General features: G+C 33.5%; 1 protein-coding gene across 1 annotated transcript in view; it reads left to right on the forward strand.

Moving 5' to 3' along the window:
- LOC134542154 (myosin-VIIa) overlaps positions 1–26853 on the forward strand; it is a 250169-nt gene that overhangs the window by 178965 nt on the left and 44351 nt on the right. Inside the window, exons 23-30 of the mRNA XM_063386174.1 lie at positions 1745–1991; positions 4252–4425; positions 6345–6572; positions 7422–7595; positions 21052–21169; positions 23593–23719; positions 23810–23979; positions 24598–24788. Coding sequence (XP_063242244.1) covers positions 1745–1991; positions 4252–4425; positions 6345–6572; positions 7422–7595; positions 21052–21169; positions 23593–23719; positions 23810–23979; positions 24598–24788 — 1429 coding nt within the window. The remainder of the gene's footprint in view (positions 1–1744; positions 1992–4251; positions 4426–6344; positions 6573–7421; positions 7596–21051; positions 21170–23592; positions 23720–23809; positions 23980–24597; positions 24789–26853) is intronic.

Consider the following 26853-nt stretch of genomic DNA (forward strand, 5'->3'; position numbering starts at 1 on the left):
CTAGAAGAGCTTGATTCAAAATTCAATCAAGCTAGCAGCAAACTTGCTATGGCAAGTATGTTAGCTTGCAGCAAATGTGATTCAAGCTAACTAGTCTCCATTCATCAAGCTTGCAGCAAACCTGCTAAGCCAAGCCCATAGCAAGTTTGCCACAGCATCTAGGTGCAAAGAGCAAGCCAAATTCAAGCCTTTGGTAAGCTTGCAGAATGCAAGTTCCAGCCTTAATTGTCTAACCTAAAGGTGGACTCTCAATTATCCGTTGTGTCTGTCCATCACCCGTCCATCCGTCATCAATCTGTCAGTCAATGAGCTGAGCGATTCTCAATAATCCACATATCCGTCAAATACTTTTTCATTTTGATGCTTCGAACTGACAAGATTTCTTAAATAATGGTAAAAATGTATCTTCTTTAGGTAGCTGAATGACAATCATGAAAATTAAGCACCTTAAATTTAATTTTATTATAGCCCTGCTATTTAATAATGTATTTTTAATTTTACCATACATACATTAGTAAATACACTTATGTCTCGTTCAATCTTTGTATCAAACATTAAAATGTGTTGGCTGCTACTACGAGTTGGTGTGAATCATGAGTTGTTGAGTTGTTGAGCTCTGTAGCTTTAGATGTGGCTGCAACCACGAGTTGGTGAGAATCAGAAGTTGGTGAACTCTGTAGCTTTAGAGGTGGCTGCAACCATGAGTTCGTGAGAATCATGAGTTGGTGAGCTCCGAACATTTAGTGGAAGCAGCTAAACAAATAAACTGTTAATTTTTGACGTGACAACGTCTAATAAATCAATGAACGCCGGCTGCACGCACGAAAAAGTGTCCCGTTATCACATTATCCCGTTATGCTGTCCCATTATGCTCATTGTACGCTTGCACCGCATCTATCTCTCTTCCACTCGATTGGAACAACCATCGATTTGACTTTTTCACTTCCATTCGTTTCCTACTTTTCCTATCATCATCCTATCCTTAACAGAATAACACAGATTGGAAGAAGTTAAATAGCAAACATGTATAAAAGTTATAGTTAAAATAATCTCTTCGTTAAAGTAATAAACATATTTTAATTAATAAGTGCAAATAAAAGTAAATTTATCAATTAAATTGTAGATTTCATTTCACTCCTTTGTATCCATACAAAATAGTGAATATAAAAGTACGCAATCATTTCATCAATGTTTTGTTATGACGTCACGTTAAACTATCGTCCGTAAACCGACTTTACAGACAACCAATTTTTTTTTTATTATTAAATAGTGCAGGTTGCCAGCAACACCTTGCTACATTTTGAGGGTTAGAATTTGAATTTCATCCGTACGTCAGTTGAAACTAAAAGCTTAGGAAGCTTGGTGATGGATGGATAGATGAATAGATGGAATTTTTCAGGCCTTCTGACTGGCTTGAGGTGTTGAGGTCACGTGATTTACAAACGGATGGGAAACAAATGGACGTGATGGATCATTGTGAGTCCAGTTTGTTTGACTTAAGCTTACAATGCAAGCCTAATTCAAGACAGTGACAAGCTTGCTGCTAGTTTACGTGCTATGTGGGTTTGTGACAGAACCAATACCAATGATCATCATTTAATTGTGTACAATTTGTTGTGTTGTGAATATTATTTACATATGTTTTTAAAATTTTAATAATTATCTTATAATTATATCTTAAAGTAGGTACATTGCTTTTGTGTTAAAAACTGAATTGTAATCAAATCTCTTTCTGATTTTGCAGGGATGAAATCTACTGCCAGATCTGTAAGCAGCTGACAAACAATCCTTCCAAATCCTCACACGCCAGGGGCTGGATTTTGTTGTCATTGTGTGTGGGGTGTTTTGCGCCCTCTGAGAAGTTTGTCAACTACCTACGGGCGTTCATCCGCGAGGGCCCGCCTGGCTACGCACCGTACTGTGAAGAAAGACTGAAGAGGACATTCAATAATGGCACTCGCAACCAGCCCCCTAGCTGGCTCGAACTTCAGGTGAACATGGAATAACCCCCTTCATTTATGTTTACGCTGCTGCAGCTTCATTGGAACTGTTGCTAATGGCATTTTATCCATCTCCAAGGGTCCTTAATACTGCCTGCACCCAGGCACCAATCACTAGGGCACTGAAATTTTCGCGAACCGCGAAATAACGCGAAATGTTAGCAATTTTAATTCAAACATGAAATTCCACACAAAAAACCCTTTTCGCGAAATTGACCCGAAATCTGCTTACTTGTACATGATTTTTTGACTGGAAAGGTCAATTCAATTAATAACAACATAGACAACATTTTAAAATCAGTAAAGATTCCTAAACACAAATTTCCCACCTAAAGACTACTTTATTAACCACTTTTCGTCTTCGTACATGTATCAAAACAAACATAATGGCTTTGGTAGCAACTGTATAAATACGACTTTTGCGAGACGTTTTGAGTTCGAAAGTATCGATTCAAGAATCGAGTTGTATACTTCGCTATCACGTTTACGCTTAAAATCATAGTTTTCTTTCTGTATTTCATCACATTTCCATACGACTCGGTCCCATTTACGGTTTATTTAATACGAGAATCGATACCTTAAAATGAAATTACCGCCTGCGAAAAACGTTTTGTAAAACGTGTGAGTAAATCTCTGGCTGCACAGATTACTACTACGGCCATGTCACGAGGAGTATAAGAACAAAGGCCAATATGTCTATGTTATTGTTTACATAGATCGTGACGCTTTCGTATGAAAGAGATTTTGTGTAGGCCTAAATGTAAGACTTGTATGCTCAAAATGCCTAAAGTAGTGACTGTTTTCGATCGTGCACTCGAATTTGAAAGTGAAGGCAGTAAATATGTAGTTTAGCGGTATTTGCGAAGAAAAAAATGTTAAAAATCCGAAAATAGTTTTATTATATGCTCTTTCACTTCCTCTTTTCATTAAACCCGGCGGAGATAAGAAATTCCAAATACTTTAGGAGACTGAATTGTCAATTCTGGAATAACATGTTTTTTTATTCATGTACATAGGCCTTTTATTTTAATGATTTTTAAACTCTGATAGTGTTAAAATTACTTTTATGGAACTCAAAATCACTATTATAATTTAAGGATTATGATTGTAGTATGGTTTATATGGTTTTGTATTTTTACATTTTTCTCCATGATTTTAGAGAGCAGTTTTTATGACGAAATGAGACTATTTTTATGATGAAATCAAGATATTTTTATGACGAAATCTGTTAATTTTATTTTACCATGAAGTGAGGACCTACCAATCACGCACAAGCCCTGCCTACTGCCAGTTCTGTAATAATTTACTTTCAATGGTCTACTTAGGTGGTTGCTTGTACTAGACAATTGATAAGTTTTTTGTTTAAAAAAAAATTTTATTGGGCATAATTATTTAATTTTTTTTTTTTTTTTTTACCGGTTTATTGGAAAACATTTTATATTCTGTGAAATTGTACTGCCATGTGTTTTGGTCCTTTAATTTTAACTTAAAGTGAGAAAGACCTGCTAGTCATGGCGTAGAAAGACTCCCATGTTAATTAGTTGTGAAATGCAGAGAAGTTGCAAATTCTCTGAATATGGGGGCTTGGAGAATCAAGTGTGCACACAACATATACTTGAGAATAAAACATTTTTCACATTCGTAGTTTCATTTACTCATAAAGAGAAGGACTTAGATAACCATATTGTTAGTTGGTTAATTAGCAAACCTCTTTACTCCCTGAAGACAAATATTATGAGGAGGGGGGGAAAAAAACCTACTATCTTCAACCGTACTATTGGTTGTAACAGTACCTCATAACTCCTTCAAAACAATAATACTAAGGTAAAATAAACACACTGAGTCCTTCTAATAGTAATCTAATACTCACATTTAAGTTAGCATATACGGTAGATATATATATATGTATATAAGGATTGCCGAGTCACTTTTTAGACCATTTGTGTTATGAGGTTGGCTAAAATGGAGATTCTGTTATGTAGAGAAATATCTCAGTTATGAGGCATTAATTCTATTGAACTTGATGCAAAATAGTAAAAATTGACAAAAATGTACTTATGTTTGCTAATCAATCAGGCTGATATTATATATATGTGTGTGTGTGTGTTTATGTGTGTGTGTATATATACACACACACACACACACACATATGTGTATGTATATATATATTTATTCACAAAAATCTTGTGCATATTTAAATGAACCTCTTGTAGTGTGGGCTTGTGATGAATGGATGACATGTTTGTTGTAGGCAACTAAGTCCAAGAAACCCATCATGTTGCCTATCACGTTCATGGATGGCAACACGAAGACTCTGCTGGCAGACTCGGCCACCACAGCTCGGGAACTGTGCAATCAGTTGTCAGATAAGATCAGCCTCAAGGACCAGTTCGGTTTCTCTCTGTACATAGCACTTTTCGATAAGGTGAGTGAGTAGTGATCAAGCTGTTAATTTTTTTTAGTATGTACATGCTTAAACTACCTAAGGACAAAGTATTGCAGGTGGCCAAGATCACAGAGTCTCTTGCGGTGAGAATCATGATTTTAAGTTGTTCAAAGCCCAATTTTATGTCAAGTTTTCATCATAAACGTACTGAATTTTCTCAAGCCAATTCAACTTGAGGCGTCATATTTTTTTTTTTTTTTTCTGTAACTGAATTCCATAGGAAAGAAATAAGACATGGAAAAAATATAAGAAAAAAAGTTATTTAAAATTCAGTTAATATGGTTAGAAATCAAATACAGTATGCTACTTATATCCTCAGTACTTTAAGTTGATACTCAAGTTCAAGGAATCACTGGTGTTGAGATCCCATCTCTGGCCTTTAGTGAGTGTCAAGTGATTATGAGAGAAAATTATTACTAAGTTCGATACAAATGCTAACGATCATCGGAGGAATAATGTTTTGTGGGCAGCTGATTGATAAATAACAGAACATGTGGTGATAATGGTTTGGATAGCTGTGTTTATAATACCATTGGCAGAACTTAAAATAGGTTACATTTAAAAATATAGCTGGCAAATTTGTAGAATGTATAGTCTTTTAAATACCAACTACAATCACCAGCTTTTTATTTTTTGTCTGATGTTATTCCATTTTTTTTTGTCATAAAACTTACGTGTAAGCAACTGAGCACTATTTCAGTGAAATCACAGCTCTGATTTATGGCACATGAAAATTGTACTTATACAATTTAAAATTTTGCAAGAATGTGTTATCTTGATTGATTGAGAAGTGTCACATTGTTGGCCACTGTCCAAACAGTGGCAAACCAAAAATGAGCCACGGGCCATTGGTTGGCTGCCAAAATTCTATAATGATATTATTTGTGCACTATGTATGTACCGTGTTTTCTCGCATAATCGTCGCAGATTTTATTCTAAAATCAAGTTTGAAAAGTAGGGGTGCGACCATTGTGCGGAAAAAAATTTTTTGTTAGGTAAAGTTATTCATAAAAACAAAACCCGTTCATGGAAAGTACGTTTATTTAAAAAAAGGCGGAGTATACAAGAGCACACCAAACAATCTATATTAATAATTCCTTAAACAAAAACCTTTCTTCAACATTAAAAACTCTAACGAAAGCCACTAGAATCTGACGTAAACTAACGTGTCGTAGTACACACTTGCCACGAAAGAATGCGGGCTATCAAATGTAGTTAACTCGGCACCTGATAGAGAGCGCGCGTTGCATCCAATCTGCGAGATATCGATATTCGACTACGTGCGCGCGCTCTATACGGGAAGCAACATAACCAAACATGAATGATGCGCTGGCTACATTTTTATAAGCGGTACGCCACGGTAACGCAGACAATCAGATAAAGGAAATACCTTTTAAAAACGTCTTTAAAAGCAAATTTACATGTCAGACAACTTTGTATTTCTGTTTATTAAATAAATAAGTGGTAATGACCGAAATTAAATTTTATATTACACCTACACCGCGGCGACGCAGACGATCAGATAAAGGAAATAACTTTTAAAAACGTCTTTATAAGAAAATTTACACGCCAAAGAACGTCGTATTTTTCCATTAATTTATTAAGTAAGTGGTAATGACCGAATAAATATTAGATTTCTACTTTAAAATACATTGTTTTATACGGAAAAGATACCTACACAAAGCATTCGGCATCTACTAGCGGGACCAAAAACATCATGCGACGTTTACGCGAGAAGTTTTTTTATCTTAATTTTGACAGCCTAAAATATGGTTGCGGCGATTATGCGCGTGCGACGATTCTGCGATAAAACACGGTATGCATGTTTATTATTTTGAAAATGTTTACTGAAGGAATCACATATATGAAAACATGATCCCTATCTTGTTATTGTCTAGGTGTCGTCCCTTGGCAGTGGAGGGGACCACGTGATGGATGCCATATCCCAGTGCGAGCAGTACGCCAAAGAGCAGGGTGCTCAGGAGAGAAACGCACCGTGGCGGTTGTTCTTCCGGAAGGAGATATTCGCGCCGTGGCATGACCCCACAGAGGACCAAGTGGCCAGCAACCTCATCTACCAGCAAGTGGTCCGAGGGGTTAAGTTCGGAGAGTACAGGTGTGACAAGGTGCGAAAGCATTCGGTTAGGATTTTCCCCTATAAATTGAGTAACGGAAATGTATTAAAGTAGTTCTTAGGTGTTTGGTGTGTATGATGCATAAGGTACACTTCATGGTATTAAAGTAAAAAAAATTTCAATTCAAATAAATTTTAATTCTCTGACTATGTTGTTCCATGTGATTCTTGTTGTATGTGTTTACGTTTTAAGTCGGACAACCTCAATTTAATTAAAATTAATTTTTGAACTTACATTAATATTACAAAAAATTGAAAAGTTTTTTTTTGCCAAAAATCCTGGGTTTTGTTGGTTTTCATTCATTTATTTATATTTTGTTTTCTGAATTGTTTAATTATCACCACTTCTTTTTCAGGATCAATACGTTTCAATAAATAATGTATCATAGGTATTTTGTTTTTTAATTGTTAAATAATCACGACTTCATTGAGAACCAATACATTTCAGTAAATCATGTATCTTAGTTTAGCTCAAATATGATTAGTGCTTAGTAGGGCCATGTATTTTTTTCGAAAAGATTTGCAGACCAGCTTTGTGTTTAAACTTTGCAGCATTGGCTGCATTTCGTGATCGGCTGGGTTTCTTTCAGGTATGTCTACTGTCGACACACCAATCTTAGCCATCTAGTGTGGGAGCAAACGCTTCCCAAATGGCCCGCCCAAATAGGGCAATGGCTTTTCTTGGAGACAGCCACCAATTATAAGGGAACAATCATTGGCACAGCCATAATTTATTGCAGTCTAATGAGCAATCAGATTTTTGTTTACCAAAAATACATACCCTTACTGCTTAGCAATATTTTGAACCAAAATAATTATTACGAGGATTCTGGTGTTGCAGGAAGAAGACCTGGCAATGATTGCCGCCCAGCAGTATTACATCGAGTATGGGTCAGATTTAGGATTAGAACGCCTTTTCAACCTCATGCCCAGTTACATTCCCGACTACTGCCTCGCGACTTCAGAGAAAGCCCTGGAGCGCTGGGGGCAGCTTGTTGTCCAAGCTTACAAGAAGGTAAATAATAACCATTTAAAATTATGAGCCTGTGCTACAAATTTGTGTACAGTAGTATTCTTACGTATCGAATCGACGCGGCAAGCAAAGTTATAACGTTTCGTTATATACAAAATAAACAGTTCAACGCCGATTGCAAATTTTGATGTTTTTTATTATTTTTATTTTTCTAAACAGAATGCCCCGACGAATCCAAACACTTGCAATAGTTCATTCACTCGTTCCACACATATATCTGCCCGTCGAAAACTGCTGGTAGCTCGCATGACGAGAAATTACCGAAAATTTATAGCGTAGATGAAGTCCTTCAGTAATGTTTTACTGCAAGTACAAGAAAATGGGACGACCTCGAAGAGGACCGCACCCAGCGAAAACTAATTCCACCCCAAGCCAACATGCCTACGAAGGTGGCCGCAATTTCTAATTAGGTTATATCCAAAACAAAAAGAAACAATTAGGTTGATTTAAATACAGGCCTGGCTCCGACCACCAACGTGAAATGATCTCTTCGTAAATTACATAATTTAGCGAGAAGCCATCGAACGCGACTTACTCGTCCAGCGTTCGACAGACGACTGGTGATCTCATGAACTCGTCTCCTCCACGCAGGGAGTAGACGTCACATGACCTCACCGACCAATCACAGGCACGCTTCATTCACTCTACAGATATCAGCCAATTACAGAGCAAGTTACAACACATGAAAAAATCTTTTACACACAGAACTCTGGGCTTCCCCTGATCAGTCTCTTTTCAATTTCACCTCGAAATCGGGGACTTCCATTCTCGTTCTCTCTCCCACACCGTGAGAGAGCAGTTATCACACAGTTCCCATGCAGGGGGGGGAATTACCGTCTTTATCTCGGTTGGCGGGGAAGCACTGTTCCTTTCTCACTCCCACTTACAGGCCTCTCATGCCTCTCTTTCTAACCATCACACAAGCCCAGACACAGTCCCGTGATTTATAATTATATTACAACACGTTAATAAAATTTAAGAACAATAATTATAATACAAATTACTTTACAAAATTAAACTTATTGAGAAAAACCTGAAAAAGTAGGCCTAAACACGTAAAAATCTGGAACAGCGACTTCTTTGTGAATAATTACATAAAAATTACTAATGATAGAAAATGTCTGTTAAAACACAAAATACCTTCTTAAAAACATAGCAAGTGAAAAATATCAACCCAAAAATATATAACAAACGGTAAAATATCATTAGAAAGACTTTTTAAGAAATATTTACATTCATGAAAATAGTTTAAAAGAAAAATTATTTAATTAGGAGGGCAGGGTTCTGCAACATTACATTACCCCCCCAACTTTTCAATTAAATTAACACTACATTTAATTGAAAAGTTACAAAAAGTGAAAAACTAATCTGTACAAAAGAAATACAAAACATCCTGAGAAATAAATGCATCCAGTAGTTACTACCCTTGTTTATATAGAAATTCAAAAAACTGTTACTTAAAAATTGCAATAACCTCAATTCTTTGTTAAAAAGCCAAAAATTTTAAAACATCTCTCTTACTACAAAAATGTCAACAACTCTCCACAAACGGTTATCTCCCTCTCATCAGTGCAAAATACAAATAACTTTGAAACTGGTTTCTCTACAAGCTTCAAGCAGACACCCCCTGGTCAACGAAGACTCTTCAATAACAACAAAAAACTCTGAACAACTTACTTTTACAACTGTGGAAACCTCAACACCAGCTGCAATAAACTCCATAACTACCTCAACGACGACGAAAACAAAAACTTCAGGAATTACGTCTCCATGACCACCTTAACAACGATAAACACAAAAACTTCAAAACCTCGACGACGACGACAAATCTTCTTCAACGACGATGACAAATAACCTCAAAACAAATGATCTCCTTTAAACTCCATTAAAAACCGCTGTTACCATCATTCTCTGCTGCTTATGACAAACTCCTCAAATCCCATGAAATAACCACTTTAACCCACAAATCCACCAAATTCTTCATTCTTCATATCCGCACTAACAAAAACTTGACAACACTATCGCTTCAAAACTGTTGACACAAAATTTTCCTATATTCCATCCAAAAAAAACAACTTATCAAATTCTAAAATTATAAATTTCTAAGTATCTTCACAATACCACTATCATTAACTTCAATCACTGGACAACAATTATTTCAAAATTAGAACTAGACTGTTCAAACTTGATAATTCATGAACTACAACTTCTACCAAATGCCTCAACTTCCTAACACACAGAAACTCACATAGTAAATTTTCCCCAACAAATACAACTCCAAAAAACATTAAATTAGCTATGTAAAACTTTAAAAACTTTTTTATAATAAACTACAGCATCACCAATCATATTCAAACTTTCTAATTAAAATGTTACACCTCATAACATTTACACCAAATACACATAAACTTAATTCTGTTCAACACACTGAATTTTCATTTGTTTACATTATTCACTTACATTTTTTTTGTATCATTATTCATAATATAAAAAATACACAAAAACATCATTATCAACACATAAAAATACACAAATTTACTCCTTCTCCATCCTTCCTAACTCCTGAGCTAGCCGAAAGGTAAGGGGCGCTCAATTACAACCCTTTTAGCTGCTAGTCAGCTCGGCTAACCTTTTACCAAATTACACACAAAAAAAAATATATACCCACAAATTACATAAAGTTTTTCCAACCTCCTCTATCATTCCTTCCTAACTCCTGAGCTAGCCGAAAGGTAAGGGGCGCTCAATTACAACCCTTTTAGCTGCTAGTCAGCTCGGCTAACCTTTTAATGAAATTTAAAACAAAAAATAATACAAAGCTATACACAAATATACACTGCACTTGTCATTACACATCAAATTTTATGCTTTACATACCTTACTTAAATTTCCACAAACAACAAGTTGACAATTCTATAGTTATGGCATGACAAATACTTCATTAAGATACAGACGTATGTTTCTATTCTTCAAAAACAAATTACATGAACCAATGCCCTTCCTTAGGTTTCAAACCATATCTTCCCTTTCAGCAACAACAGCACATAAAATTAACCTTGATGAGGGGTGGGAGCGACCAAGGAGAAGGGACACACCCTTGCAAAAAAAAACATCGGACTCCATGCCGGCAAACATATTTAAAACTAACCTCCTGGCCCCCCAGCTGCCTCACAAACCACATTACACAAAAAAAAACATCTGCTGCTTATTTAGGACAATACCAAAAATTCACCTAAACTCTGGCCATCATGAACACACAACTGCTTCTGCAGCTTCAAAACTCGACGACTGTTATTCATTAACGTTTAGCATAACACTTCATACCTTTAATATAGGATGTTGTCACCCTGTCATCAATCCAAAACAAACATTTAGTAGAATACCAATATGTGTAGTATTTTCATTTAAAATATTTAACCATTTCAAACATATGTATATCATTTTCAAAAACATAACTCATAATAAATTTCAGTTAACATCTTCCCATGAGACATAACATTAAACAACCAAAACATTACCCAAGTGCAATGAAATTCTCACAATGTAAAGCATTTTTTCACATAATATTTAATAACTGTCTACTCAAAAAGAATTTACACCATTATTATTATTGTTTCAAAACAACAGAAAATATTCACATTAACATAGTTATTTATCTTCCTTCTCTTTAAGAATCTTGTAAAAATTTCTGTCATAAATCTTATTTGTGCATTCCTATATTATACTATAACAATTCAAAAAATACAAAAACCCTTAAAATACAAAACATTATTAAAAAGTACACAATTCAAAAAATACCAAAAAATTCTGAAAAACTTTACAAAAAAATGGCAAAAAATTGCAAAAAAATTTAAAAGACATCAAACACGACAAAACTGGTTTTGACTCTACCCTTCCATCTTGGCAGTGGGCCAAACAAGTCAACACACACTGTTTCCAGATTTTGCATCACTCCTGTACCTTTACTACTCATTTCTTCTGCCTTTGAACAGAACAAAAAACTGTTTACTATCTCGGCGATAGTTCTGTACCCATGCTTCCATACACAAAACCTCTGAATAGTTCGCACAGTTTCTCTCACATGAATCAGTGTGAAAATTTTAGTTTGTATACTATTCGGCATACACAACCCACATTTTCGTACATTACTGCTTACATTTTGACAAAATTTCCCCTTTATCATTTCTCCGCAATCTGTCAAACTCAATTCACTGAATACTTCCTCATCAAATTCGTCCTTAAGTGTATTTGAGAATGCTTTCATCTCATTCTCAACTCTTTCCATTTGTTTACACAAAATCCTGATCCTTTGTGTATTACCTCTGAATTTACTAATTTTTTCAACTACGTTGTCCAAACATTCCCTTTTTCCCTCATCTCGGAATTTTTCACATTTATTCTCAATGTTTACCTGCTCATGCACATCATGCACAATTACTTCAATATTTTCTTTTGACACTATCACTTTCATTTCACTAGTTCCTAAACCAGTTTGTTCCCTTTCCACTTGCATTTCTGTCACATTATTTGCACTCTCACCTACTTTGTTTGTACATGTAGCTACCTGTTCAATAATTTCATCCTTCATCAATGACAATTCCCGTTTTATTTCCTGCGTGTTTTGTGCTAGACCCTGTTCTAATTTTAGAGTAAAATTCTGTTGGGATTCCTTTTGTGCCTGAATAAGTTCCTTCTGTCCTTTGGCCATTTTTTGTGAGAGTTCCCGATATCCCTGTTCAATTGTATTAATAAAAACTTGTTGTCCCTGCTTAAGTTCCCGATAGTATTGGTTCATTTCCTGTTGCATTACCAATAGTAACTGCATGATTTGGTCTGACCCCCCCATAACCTCAACTGGGCTACTAATCGTCATAATGAAATATACAAATTACAACAATTTTAACACAAATCTTATTTGAATGCTCAACACAAAAGAAAAACAATGTAGACATTTAATTTAATTCCATTTTTCGACTTGCTATTTTCGGCGATTCATCCCGCGAAGTGACGATCTCGGAGTCTGGCAATGAGGTCCTGAAGTCCCACGGTGCCTTGGGTCGCTCTGTCCCTCGAAGTACCGTTTTCCGTCGTTTCTCTGGAACACTTCACTCGCTGAAACAGCTCGTAACTCTCGTCGCGAAGAAAAACCGCCTTCGCCACTCAGCTGCGCCGATAATTCTGGAAACACTTTGCCGTTTTCTTCTAAACTGTTCACTATTTATCGTAGATTGTTGTTATTTGAAGTTATCGTAGTCGCAAACTTGTTTTGAGAATGTTTATATTTTTTATTTACTGCCGAAAATGTCCGTCTTAACCTCAGGGTCGTGTCCAAATTCAAGCCGCGCGGCCGGGCGCCAAATATAACGTTTCGTTATATACAAAATAAACAGTTCAACGCCGATTGCAAATTTTGATGTTTTTTATTATTTTTATTTTTCTAAACAGAATGCCCCGACGAATCCAAACACTTGCAATAGTTCATTCACTCGTTCCACACATATATCTGCCCGTCGAAAACTGCTGGTAGCTCGCATGACGAGAAATTACCGAAAATTTATAGCGTAGATGAAGTCCTTCAGTAATGTTTTACTGCAAGTACAAGAAAATGGGACGACCTCGAAGAGGACCGCACCCAGCGAAAACGAATTCCACCCCAAGCCAACATGCCTACGAAGGTGGCCGCAATTTCTAATTAGGTTATATCCAAAACAAAAAGAAACAATTAGGTTGATTTAAATACAGGCCTGGCTCCGACCACCAACGTGAAATGATATCTTCGTAAATTACATAATTTAGCGAGAAGCCATCGAACGCGACCTACTCGTCCAGCGTTCGACAGACGACTGGTGATCTCATGAACTCGTCTCCTCCACGCAGGGAGTAGACGTCACATGACCTCACCGACCAATCACAGGCACGCTTCATTCACTCTACAGATATCAGCCAATTACAGAGCAAGTTACAACACATGAAAAAATCTTTTACACACAGAACTCTGGGCTTCCCCTGATCAGTCTCTTTTCAATTTCACATCGAAATCGGGGACTTCCATTCTCGTTCTCTCTCCCACACCGTGAGAGAGCAGTTATCACACAGTTCCCATGCAGGGGGGGAATTACCGTCTTTATCTCGGTTGGCGGGGAAGCACTGTTCCTTTCTCACTCCCACTTACAGGCCTCTCATGCCTCTCTTTCTAACCATCACACAAGCCCAGACACAGTCCCGTGATTTATAATTATATTACAACACGTTAATAAAATTTAAGAACAATAATTATAATACGAATTACTTTACAAAATTAAACTTATTGAGAAAAACCTGAAAAAGTAGGCCTAAACACGTAAAAATCTGGAACAGCGACTTCTTTGTGAATAATTACATAAAAATTACTAATGATAGAAAATGTCTGTTAAAACACAAAATACCTTCTTAAAAACATAGCAAGTGAAAAATATCAACCCTAAAATATATAACAAACGGTAAAATATCATTAGAAAGACTTTTTAAGAAATATTTACATTCATGAAAATAGTTTAAAAGAAAAATTATTTAATTAGGAGGGCAGGGTTCTGCAACATTACAAAGTCAAAACAAACACTTGAAATTTATGATTGAGGTTGGATGTTAAATGAATGAAAATATAAATTTCAGTTAAAAATTACTTCTAAGTTATTCTTTTCAATGTAGGGTTAGTTGATTTTTAAAAGTAAAGTGCAATACCGATACCAAAAAGCAATTAAATATACGTATGTAGTAGAATAAAATGCAAAAAACACACACACACACACACAAAACCCTGTATTAATCTGACCAACAAACTGAAATTGTAAATTAAGACTATGGCTGGGCAAATAAAATCCTTAGTATTCGAAAGATTTGATGTTGCTAGGGAAAAGATTTTAAGAAAATTATTAAGATAAATAAAAAAAATAAAATTCAACACTGATAACATTTGATGTTAACTAGAACAATTTTTTCTTTATACCTATTTTGTTACCATTCCCCAAGATATTGTAATTTTAACATGTAATTATATAAAAAAAATTACAATTTGTATTTATTCAGGTAACTTCATTTGTGAAACAACCATTTAAAGGTAGACTGTTTTAACACCATAGTTAATATTTTTCATTTATTATACATTATTTTATTTTGATCCTTGAGACCTAGATTCGGATTTGGGGGGTATATTCGAGGTTCTGAGATTCAAATTCGAGATCCAGAACTGTACCGATTCACAAAATTTTGCTGATATGCTGATATGCTGATATGCTGATATGCTGATATGCCGTTACAATTGTTGCCGATTCATCGATTCTGAACCGATACAAAAGAAAACACATTTTGTTTAAAATATTTTTATAAATTTACTAAATTACCCAAAAGAACTCATTCTAAGAAAACCATGCAATGCAAATGCACATGTATTTTAGTTTATAAATGGAACATAACCTCTCGTTTTTTAACTTGTATTTTTAGCTTGCTTTTATTTGTTTGTTGACAACCCGTTAGTTGCTTTTTGAAATATGAATTTACCTATTGAGGCTGGAAAATTTAATTATTTAATACATAATTATATAAAATATGATTATTTAATAATATGTAATTATGAAAATATTGATTCACAAAATATAAAGTAAAAAAAAAAAAATTTAAAATGTGCATGATTGCTATACTTTGTACATGTTTACAATTCAAGAACAGGAATTCCAATACCATTTAAACACGTGCGGCTACGAAAATTTACGGTACCAAATGTTCTACAGAAATGCATTTCATGTGGTCGTTTTTCACGGGAAACAATAAAAGTAATTTACGTTATGTGAAGTCCTGTATTATTTGGTTATTATTTTTTATTCAATTTCAAAAACTTTATGTATGTTAATACCAAAATTTCTCTGTCACAATATTACAAACATTTATTTGCAGTTCAAGCAGTTGGTATTTTCCATCTGTAGTGGTAGCCATGCTCTAAATAAAGCAAGTTTTCATTCTTATCTAATTTTACCTGGCTGGAGATATTTTTATTTATGATGTATTAGAGTCAAGAATGTTTTTAAAACATAGGATGTTTAAGTTTGATATGTACGGTTGGCACATGTAGCTAAAAATGATGTTCAAAGTATGCAATAGTATGAAAAGTGAAAAGGGTACTGTTGGATTTTTAGGTTACAACAGGCAGTTTAATTTTATAATAATATTGGCCAAAAATTAACAAGTGCATCGTGAATTGGCAGAAATGCTTATTCAACTTAATATCTACAAAATCGGCTTCGAGAAAACTGAGATCTGACCCATCATTAATTAAGACATTTTTAGAATAAACGAACAAAATTCCTCACAAATGCATGTATATTATAAGAGTGAAACATGGTTATCAAAATGAATTAAAACCGTATGGCTGGAGCAAGATTCGTATCTATTTCCACCGCAAGTGCAAGTGCATTGTTTTATCACTGCACCAAAGTTCTCAGTAGAACTGTATTAAGCTAAATGTGACAAGGCTGTTTAATGCATCACATTCTTACTGATATTTTCTTTAATTGTGATGTTTGTATAAATTATTTTGTTACTAAAAAAGTTTTTTTTAAGCTGTGCAATCATGTATTCTTGATTATTTTTTGACGTGACTACGTCTAATAAATCGATGAACGCCGGCTGCACGCACGAAAAAGTGTCCCGTAACGCACATAGTCCCACTACGGATGTCCCACTACGGATGTCTCCTGTTTTGCTCATTGTACGCATGCGTGGAATGGCGGAATCTCTCTTCCACTCGATTGGAACAACCATCAATTTGATTTTTAATCATGTTTTCGTCGTTTGAATTATTAATATTTTGTAATTTAACGATCGTCCACCGATTTTCAGCACAATCGGTACAGTTATTTAAAAGTAATGTTGAATATTCAAATACGTTTTGAACCAACAATGGTGTTTTACATTTACACATAATAATGCAAATTACAACCGGGATCTTTTGGACAATGTTTTAAAAAATATTGTAACACATTATAAATACGTTTGGTGTATTTGGGATGCGTATTTGTTATTAAATCGTATTATAAAAAACGAAATAATATAATTCCCTTACGGTGCTGCCATCTATGGTGACAGACGCGAACCGAACGAATTGCGCTATCTATCAACGACACGTGAACTGTTTCGTCGACTGTTTATAAAGTGAAGTGAAAAGTTAATGTGGTTTTCATTGCTTATTACAACAACAATTTCGGCAATAAAGGTTGATTATTCTTGCATTTTAAAAATCTGATTACTAGTAGGCGTCTGCGAGCAGAAGATTTTCACTTCGAGTCGAGCTCGAGCGAGTTTGCTAAAATACTCGCGAGTATCGAGTCGAGTTCGAGTTTTTTTTTTAAGTTTATTGCACATAAATTTACTGTGATGGAGTAATAAAATGTGAGAACTTTTGAGAAAAATATGGAAATAAAAAAAGAAACCATTATCATTGTTAGCCTACTAAATTAAAAAATTCGATATTCCTAAAGTATTTGGAATTTCTTATCTCCGCCGGTTGATTTGAAAAGAGGAAGTGAAAGAGCATAGAATAAAAGTATTTTCAGATTTTTAGCATTTTTTTTTCGCATATACCGTTACTCTACATATTTACCAAATTGTTTAACCTCAAAATTAGTGTCAAATATCTGTAACTTGTCATTAAGTTTAATCAATTTAAAGTAATAAAAATAGAAGCATTTTACTTAATTCAATTTACACTTGCAAAAAAAACTTACGCACAATAAACCTACTTGGAAATTAAAGTCTTTTTCAATGTCCTGTAGTCTGAAATATGTTTACTCATGTCATCAAATGTAGAGCTGTACTGAAGAAGCCGATTTTGCCAATATTTAGTTGAATCGGCATTTCTGCCAACTTCCAATACTCTTGTTAATTTTCGACCGATATTACTGAAAAACGAATGAGACTGCCATAACCTAAAAATCCACGAGTACCCTTTTCACTTTTCGTAGTAGTACTACATTCTTTCAGATCACATTATTTCTTAGCAACATGTGCCAACCGTACATATCAAGATTTAACATCCTTTTTTTTTTCAATAATGTTCTTTAATTTTAATATGTCCTAAATAAATACATTACCATCACGGTAAATACACATCTCGGTTATTACGGCAACTATAGTGCAAATGTGGTAACTATCATGCTTCTGCAGTAGTTATGGTATCTACAAAGAATCTTTAGTTCTTTTTATGGTAATTATCTTAAGATAACTATTGGAATTGTACTGTAGTTATGGTACATCATCCATATTTCTTCGTAAGTTGTTGTTCATTTGTATTTTCTTCATATTTATATTTACGTGCGCCATTACTGGCAGGAATTTTCATAAAAATGTTAAACGGGACTTTATATCACACATTTAATGGTGTAAATGATGAGACCCCGGACAATTTAAATGCTTTTTATAGTAAAATGCGGGAAATGTTTCCGCATAAGGCGGGAAATACTTCCGCATAAAGGAGGAAAGTGATACATTAATGCTATGCGGAAAATTATAGAAGTAAAAAAAATTAATCACGGAAATTCGTAAATCCCGGGTACGTAAAAATGATGTGTTCATGTATACGGTCGATCATGTTACATTATAAAGTAAAGGATAATAGTGTTGTAAGACTTTTATTCCGATATAATGAGAGTTTTTTTTCTATAGGTACAGTGCAAGAAAAGCTCGCTCGAATTTCGAGTTGTTGAAAAGCCACGAGCTCGAGTTCGAGTATTACTAAAAAACTCGACTCGAAACTCGAATTTCGAGTACTCGCAGGTGTCTAATTACTAGTATAATTTCAAGTATGTAACGTTGCAAGAACCCTGCCCTCCTAAATAAATATTTTTCTTTTAAACTATTTTCATGAATGTAAATATTTCTTAAAAAGTCTTTCTAATGATATTTTACCATTTGTTATATATTTTAGGGTTGGTATTTTTCACTTGCTATGTTTTTTAAGAAGGTATTTTGTATTTTATTAGACATTTTTAATCATTACTATTTTTTATGTAATTATGTATTCACAAATGAGCCGTTATGCTAGATTTTTGCCGGTTTAGGCCTACTTTTTCAGGTTTTTTCTAAATAAGTTGAATTTTGTCAAGTAATTTGTATTATAATTGCTGTTTGTAATGTTCATTAACGTGTGGAATGATTCTAGAACACGGTACTGTGTCTGGTGTGATGGTTAAAAAGAGAGGCATGAGAGGCCTGTAAGTGTAAGTGAGAAAGAAACAGTAATTCCCCTCAGAGATAGATAAAGACGGGAATCCCCCCACTGCGTGGGAACTGAGTGGGAACTGAGTGATAACTGCTGTCTCACGGTGTGGGAGAGAGAACGAGAATGGGAGTCCCCGATTTTGATGTGAAATTGAAAAGAGACAGATCAAGGGAAGCCCCGAGTTATGTGTGTACAGGATTTTTTCATATATTGTAATTTGTACTCTGATTGGCTTGTATTTGTAGAGTGAATGAAGCGTGCGTGTGATTGGTCGGTGAGGTCATGTGGCTTCTCCTCCCTGCCTGGAGGAGACGGTGACAGGACTTCAGCCAGTCGTCCGTCGAACGCTGCACGAGTAGGTCGCGTTCAGTGGCTTCTCGCCAAAAAATGAAGTAATTTGCTGGAGAGATAATTTAACGTTGGTGGTCAGAGCCATGCCGAGTATTAAGCTAACCTAATTTTTTTTTTATATTTCATTCGGACATAAATTAGAAATTGCGGCCACCTTCGTCGGCATTTGGCTCGGGGCGAAGTTCATTTTCGCTGGGTGCGGCCACGTTTGAGGCCGCACTGACTCCGTGTACTTCCAGTAAAAACATTACTGAAGGACGCTATTTTTTCGTTAATTCTCATCACGCGAACTACAAGCATTTTTCGATGGGCAGATGTATGTGGAATGAGTGAGCAACCTCTTTTGGAAGTGTTTGGATTCGTCTGTGCATTCTATTGTGAAAAAATAAAACAAAAACTAAAATTGGCGGACCATCTGTTTATTTTTGTATATAACGAACTGTTATAAGTATTTATTCTTTTATTATTAAAAAAAGTAGCATCTGTCGGCGAGTGCATTAATAATAGGTTATGTTACAATTGACTAAAAAATTATGGTGATTCATATAATTGATGATAGATATTTGATTACAGTTTATTTATATGACAACTTGTTAATAATTATATTTAAACTTTATACCTAAAGGCCAGTTTTTAAAATTAATTACAAGTCATCTACACGCGAACTGTTTCGTCTACTGTTTATAAAGTGAAGTGAAAAAATGTTGTTTTCATTGCTTATTACAACAACAATTTCTGCAATAAAGGTTAATTATTCTTGCATTTTAAAAATCTGATTATTAGTATAATTTCAAGTATTTATTCTTTTATTATTAAAATAAAAATGATTCAATTTTATTCATAAAAGTATGCAATCATTTCATCAATGTTTTGTTATGACGTCACGTTAAACTATTGTCCGTAAACCGACTTTACAAGCAACCAATTTTTTTTCATTGGAAACTTTTTCAAAACTATATTTGATTTTCTCCAAGGTATTCTTGGAGATTGCTATTTAAAATTGTGATAATTTATTATATAACTGTGTATGACTCAGGGGAGAAATGAACAAAAGGATATTGTTTACGTCCCAACATAACTGGATGCTCTGCCCGAGAGACAGACCTATCATGATGACTGGCTTGGAAAATTGGTATAGTTTAATGTGTATGGGGGAAGGGAAGGGGGGTAAGCCACTGAAGGGAAGAAGAGGTGCACCCCAATAAAACACTCCTGCTCATGGAATGTCACATTTTCCATTTGCAAACACTGAAGTTCATATCTATCCTGGGCCGTAAGTAAGGACATTTAGGAGCGAGACTAGTGGTGAGACTACTAAAGTACAACTACAAAAGTAGTTCTATCTGGCTTTTGTTATGAAGTTTCCATCATTTTTTTTAATGTAATCACCATAGATAGGAATTTAAATTTTCATTCTGAAAAATGCCAATCATTATTTGTTGATAGGTTGTATAATTTTTCTCTCCAGGAATGAGTAAAAAAGTAGCAAAATGTTAGAAAGTATAAGAGAATGGAAATTTTATAGTACTATGAATATGAGGAAGCATCACATCATAAAGTCATGTAAAATGTAGGAAAGAATTAAATGAAGGATTTTTTTTATTTTTTTAATATTTATTTATTTATTTATTTATTTATTTATTTATGAAGATACTAATTCCTATCACTTGACCTAATTTAATACAATTTTCAAATTATATCTTTGTTTTAAACTGCTGATTAATTCAAGGGTTTTATTTCACTTTATGTTCTTTTTATTATTACTATAATATTTTTATTTTTATTTTATGTCCATAAATTTTTATTTCGTTTTATTTTTTATGTTTTATGTTCAAACAGAGCTATTATTTAAAAGAGAAAATTCCAGCCTTGAAAGTAAAAGAAGACGTTGTGAGTTACGCCAAATTCAAGTGGCCGCTTCTGTTTTCTAGATTCTATGAAGCTTACAGGAACTCAGGTGAGAAATCATACCTGAAATATTTTGTTTAAAATAAATATTACCTTTGTGGAGGAAGTTGAGGTATAATTTCTAAATGATTCTCGTACTGTTGGTTTTAAAACTTCCTGATCATCAACCAAAGGCTTAATCGCTAACCATATCTGCAATGGTGGGTAACAGGATAAAGATTTCAAAAATATTTTATTAAGTATTTTCTTACTAAGGAATTTCTTATTATGGTAGTAAACAATTTTTTTTTATATTTGCAACAATGTGCAGTCAAATGTATTTAGTCCGTATTATCAAATGTGAGTTGCATGATTTTTTTTTTTTTTTAATAATTTTCATTATCTTATTTTAAGGTGGTCTGGTTGTTAATTTAACATTTTAGTTGGTTGCTGTAATTCTTGTAAGATTTCTTTTTGACAAATGGCAAATTTTTTTGGGAAAGACTCATAACATAAATGAGTTTTAAGTTGACAACGCCTAAAAGACTCTAGAAAGTTTGATAACTTTCAAGTTACATGAAAAAAAGCATTAAGTTTTTGGTATGTAACTAGTTTGTTTGATGAGTCTTGACTTTATTTTGGACCTGTGTACTCGACTGTCATAATTACGTTAATAAAAGCTTATTACTACTTACTACTTACTTGCAGACTTACTACTACTTTCATGGAAATGTTCCTGGAACGAGCATACCAAATTGAATTACCTAAATGAATGTACTTTATATATCTATGTATAAACCAAAAATATTAAATTATAAGATAGTTTTTCAATCCTACATTATTTTTACATTTCTTGCAAGATAATGTCAAACAGTGTAAAATACTATATAAAATATTAATTTATGTTAGAAAAAATTGGTTATTGTAAGCTTCTGAAGTAAACATCATTCTTCAACTTTGTAATTACTTTAGTTTCTAAGAAACTATACTTTAGACCTACTTTGTGTCAGTAATTATTTTTGCACTTCACTTAAATCAAATTAGTATCCCACATTTATAAACACAAATGCTTTTTAAAGGGGAAAAAATAGAAATTTTTCAGAAAGGTATTGGTATTTTCAGGCTGTATCTGCAAAACTCATTTCACTTATTTGTTTGGGTTTATTGACAAAGGAATTGGAAAATTATGTTAGATATAGCTCCAGATAGCTAGTTACAAGACTTTTAAGAGTATAAGTCTTTTATACTTTCATCACCAGAAAATATATGTTCATTCAACTTCTTTCAACAGCGTTGCCAAATATTAGCTGTATTGCTCTCCATATTTATATTTTATTGTCAGAAAAATTACGCTGAACTGATATTTTCATTGAATTGTTTGTAAAATCCAGTTCTGTGGCTGTCAACACAGCGCTGTTCACCAATTCTTTAAATTGTTGGTTGCTATAATTACTGCTGGATGAAGTATTTTTTACTATTGTTTAAGTTCTCAATTTCTCTAATACAATTAATCAATTCACCATTAAGCACTACATATAAATTACTACATAAGTTTCTCAATTTTGATCTCGCATGAAGAAAACAGATGCATATTAATTTAAATGTTAATAATTTTTTGAATTTTTAGTTTGTCGTTACGAAATAATTGAAGAAAAAACAAATGTTTAATCTAAATATTTGCTTGTGATTTTTGTTATTAATAAAGAAATATAATTATATTCATATTAAATGTTTTATTTCTAGTCATCTGTTGGGAATTTTAATAATTTCTCCCCTTGCCTTTGCCAAAATTATCAAAAACATACTTCTCTTGCAATAAAAAAATTAATATCCTTTTACATAGTTGATAAATAAAAGCAGCAATATGAATGAAACTACACCAGAATTTCTAAATATTTAGAAGAAATAATAATTTTAATTAAAATATTAGTTGTATAAATTAATCACAGAAATGTAACCTATTAAAATATGAAATCATTAAATGAATGTAATTAATTTCAAATGGAGTTTGTACCTCAATATAAGGACCAAATGGATATGGAAAAAAAAAAAATTGTACCTTTATCACCTTATGTTAACATGAAATTGACATTATATATTTCAAAAATCTAAATGTTTGCTGATTTAGTTTTATTGTTCCAAGTAATTTTGTCCTAGATATGCTTATTACAAATTATTTTATTTTTAAAATGCATTACATACTAGTATATTTGTCAGAATTGTAGTAGTTATTTTGGTGAAAAAGTATTGAGAAAAATTTTGGTACTTATATGTTGACTCAAAATATTTTAATAAATAAACTAAATTCATACTAATGAAAACAATAGCACAAAATTGATCTAAAAATCAAACCATAAAATCTCGTCTCTATTAATAATGGATCAATATGAGTTTGGTTTAAGGATAAAGAGAGCAGATAAATTGAACAATAAACATTACAGAAAAACTAGTGTAGCTACCGTGATCATGAAATAAAAGATAATTTTTTTCCAGGGCCTAACCTTCCAAAGAATGACGTCATCATTGCTGTTAATTGGACTGGAGTGTACGTGGTGGATGACCAAGAGCAAGTTCTGCTTGAACTGTCCTTTCCTGAAATCACCACTGTTTCCAGCCACAAGTGAGTTGTCGTTATTACGATCTTTAAGCAGTGACATTGATGTCCATCCTGAGAACTGCATGCTAATTGAGCTGGGTCTTTGTGTTGCAGAACAAATAAAGTTTTCTCCCAGACATTCACACTTTCCACAGTTCGAGGTGAGGAGTTCACGTTCCAGAGTCCAAATGCTGAAGACATCCGTGATCTGGTTGTATACTTTCTTGAAGGTTTGAAGAAGCGATCAAAATTTGTCATTGCTTTGCAAGACTACAAAGCACCAGGTGATTCTTGGTTTCACCAACATGCATTCTCTCTTCATACACACAGTTCATGAAAAAATATCTCCAACCAGTTTTGTCTGTTTTGTCTAGTCTACTAATTCAGTCTAGTATTTACTTAGTTTGTATTTTTTTTTTATAGGGATGGGGAAATCATATTGCCAAACCATTGAATACCATCAAATATTTAGTATTCAAAACATTTTATGTATATTCAAGGAAATGGCTTCTAATAAAATATTTTTGGGAAGAAATATGTATGAAATCTAACACACCTATCTATTTGCCTATGCCAAATTGAGTTTACTCTGCTGAAACTATCAATGATGTCACCAGCTATAGAATTTTTGTTTAGCACAGTCAGAAACATTTATGACCAAAAAAAATTATATATTGAGCATGTATATATGTTTATTTTATTAACCAGATTCTAAATGCTTCTTGAAAACTGTAGTTTCTGTATGTTTGCTCATTTATTAATTTTATCTTGACTCAGTATGTATCTAGAATTCATTTCGAGGGGTGGATTTGAGGCACACTTTGAGATTCAAGTAAAATGTGATGCCCATCACTGGCTTGTTTTTAATCATTAAATAATGCTTCTTGGTTCACTGTTTACAGGTGAGGGATCGTCATTCCTGACATTCCAGAAGGGCGACCTTATAGTGCTGGAAGACGACAGCACGGGTGAAACCGTAATGAACTCTGGCTGGTGCGTTGGACGTTGTGAAAGAACCGGAGAGAAGGGAGACTTTCCAGCAGAAACTGTGTACGTTTTGCCAGCGTGTAGCAAGCCGCCACAAGACATTCTGGTAGGTACTTTAGATTGATTGATGTAAGTGTCACGCTGTACACCAGCAATCACAAACTATGTCACACTCACGGGGGCCTTGAGAGTCTTATGTACTTAGGCAAACAATATTTTAAAGTATAAGCAAATATTTCAGAAGAAAATGTGGTAAATTTAATAAACAGTAACACCATTAAAGAATTATCCTAAATCATGTGAACAACTTAAAAAAAATATAGACTACACTACAGTTTCTTGTTACTTAATTGTGATCTTCAAGTTGTGACATTATGTCTCAGAGTTGAAAATTAAGTAGTTAATAATGGGAGTAATATAATTCAAAATAAGAAAGTAAAAATTGTTTCAAAAAGACAAACTTTTTTTATAATAAATAGTAGTTTAAAAAAACTAAAAAACATGCTTTTATAGAAAATCGAACTAAAACATAGAAAATAAATTTTAATAAATTTGAATTAAGAATAGTGTAAATAAGAAAAAAATGTATTTTATTGTAAAAAAAAAGCGTGGGGTGCTTTTTAAGATATTATCAAAATGATAATCCTTCTACTCATATCTGTCAATAAAATATTTATAACTATTGACACCATGCACCACATGCTTTTTTTTTACAATAAAATACTTTTTTTTTTTTCTTATTTAATACAGCAGAGTCCCGCTAATCCGAACTAATTGGGACCGAACCCTGTTCGGATTAGCGAAAATTCGGATTAGGCGGAATTTTCTTATATAATGCCATTTATGGTCTTTATGAGGCGTGGGCTACCTATTTAACATCTGATGTGTCCAAATATTAAAGATCAGACACAAAACACACCTTTATTATTTAGCGTATTTAGCATAATATAAATACGTAAATATTTAAGTACGTACTATGTACGTAATCATATTTTTTTCTTTTTAGTTGAAGGAGAAATAGATAAATCATAATTTTCTTATATACATATTAATAAACGTAAGACATTACTTGAAAAAAACTTGTTTTTATTTGCTTTTCAAGGTTCATAATTGTTATATAAATATTTCTTTTTTCGTCCTAGCCCTGTTCGGATTAGGCAGATTTTATAATTAGCGGGGTTCGGATTAGCGGGACTCTACTGTATTTACACTATTCTTAATTCAAATTTATTAAAATTTATTTCCTATTTTTTAGTTGGATTTTCTATAACAGCGTGTATTTTAGTTTTTTAAACTATTATTTATTTTTAATTTTTTAGTTGGTTTTTTTTTATTACATCAATTTACTATTAAAGTGAGTTTGAGTAGATATTGGCTGCTTTTAAAATATATATTCGGTATAGCGTGTTGAAGAACTATAGTACACAATATTTTCAATATCCTACTATGAAAATCAATGATTTTTAATATAATTAGGTAGTCATTGATGTTTATTCTAAGTCATTAACTTATCCAAGAAATGAGCGATTTGGTGCCTGCTGCCTCCCTTGGATGAGATAGCTGGTTCTCAGGTTTTCTCTCCAAAAATTTCATCTTATTCAAAGTCGGTAACTTATCCGAGAAATAGGTGATCGGCACGCGTGGTAGTTTCCCTTCTTGGTCTTGGCGCAAAGACACTAGGTACCAGTTTTAGGAAAACAAAAAATCGCTAATCCTGATTATCCTCGTAAGGATAAGAAGACGGGTCTAACTGTTTAAAATATTGAATTGTCATCGGTCCTTGATAAGTATGCCAAATTTTGAGTTAATCCGACGTTTTGAAGGGGGTTAAAATCATGTTCAAAGTTTCTGTTACGTACTAACACACATATGTATGAAGCTAATAAAAGCGTGTTAAAAAAATATGTGCATGTTATCTGCAGTCCAGTTGCTGGCACGTATCTACCTATAATTCAAATGTGATCTTGTACATTCATATACATTTTGTACATCTTGTACATTTTATACAATTATTATTTGAGTTAAAAAAGACATGTGAGACATTAATTCAGTTAGTTTTGCCATCAACAGACAACAAAAATAGAAAAAGTTGCTAAGTGTCCACATTTGCATGGAATGAAACGCATCAGAAAATACTGACCAAGTTCTACGCACTCGGAATGTAGTTTGCC

Source organism: Bacillus rossius, chromosome 1 (assembly GCF_032445375.1).
Source record: "Bacillus rossius redtenbacheri isolate Brsri chromosome 1, Brsri_v3, whole genome shotgun sequence".
Lineage (NCBI taxonomy): Eukaryota > Metazoa > Arthropoda > Insecta > Phasmatodea > Bacillidae > Bacillus > Bacillus rossius.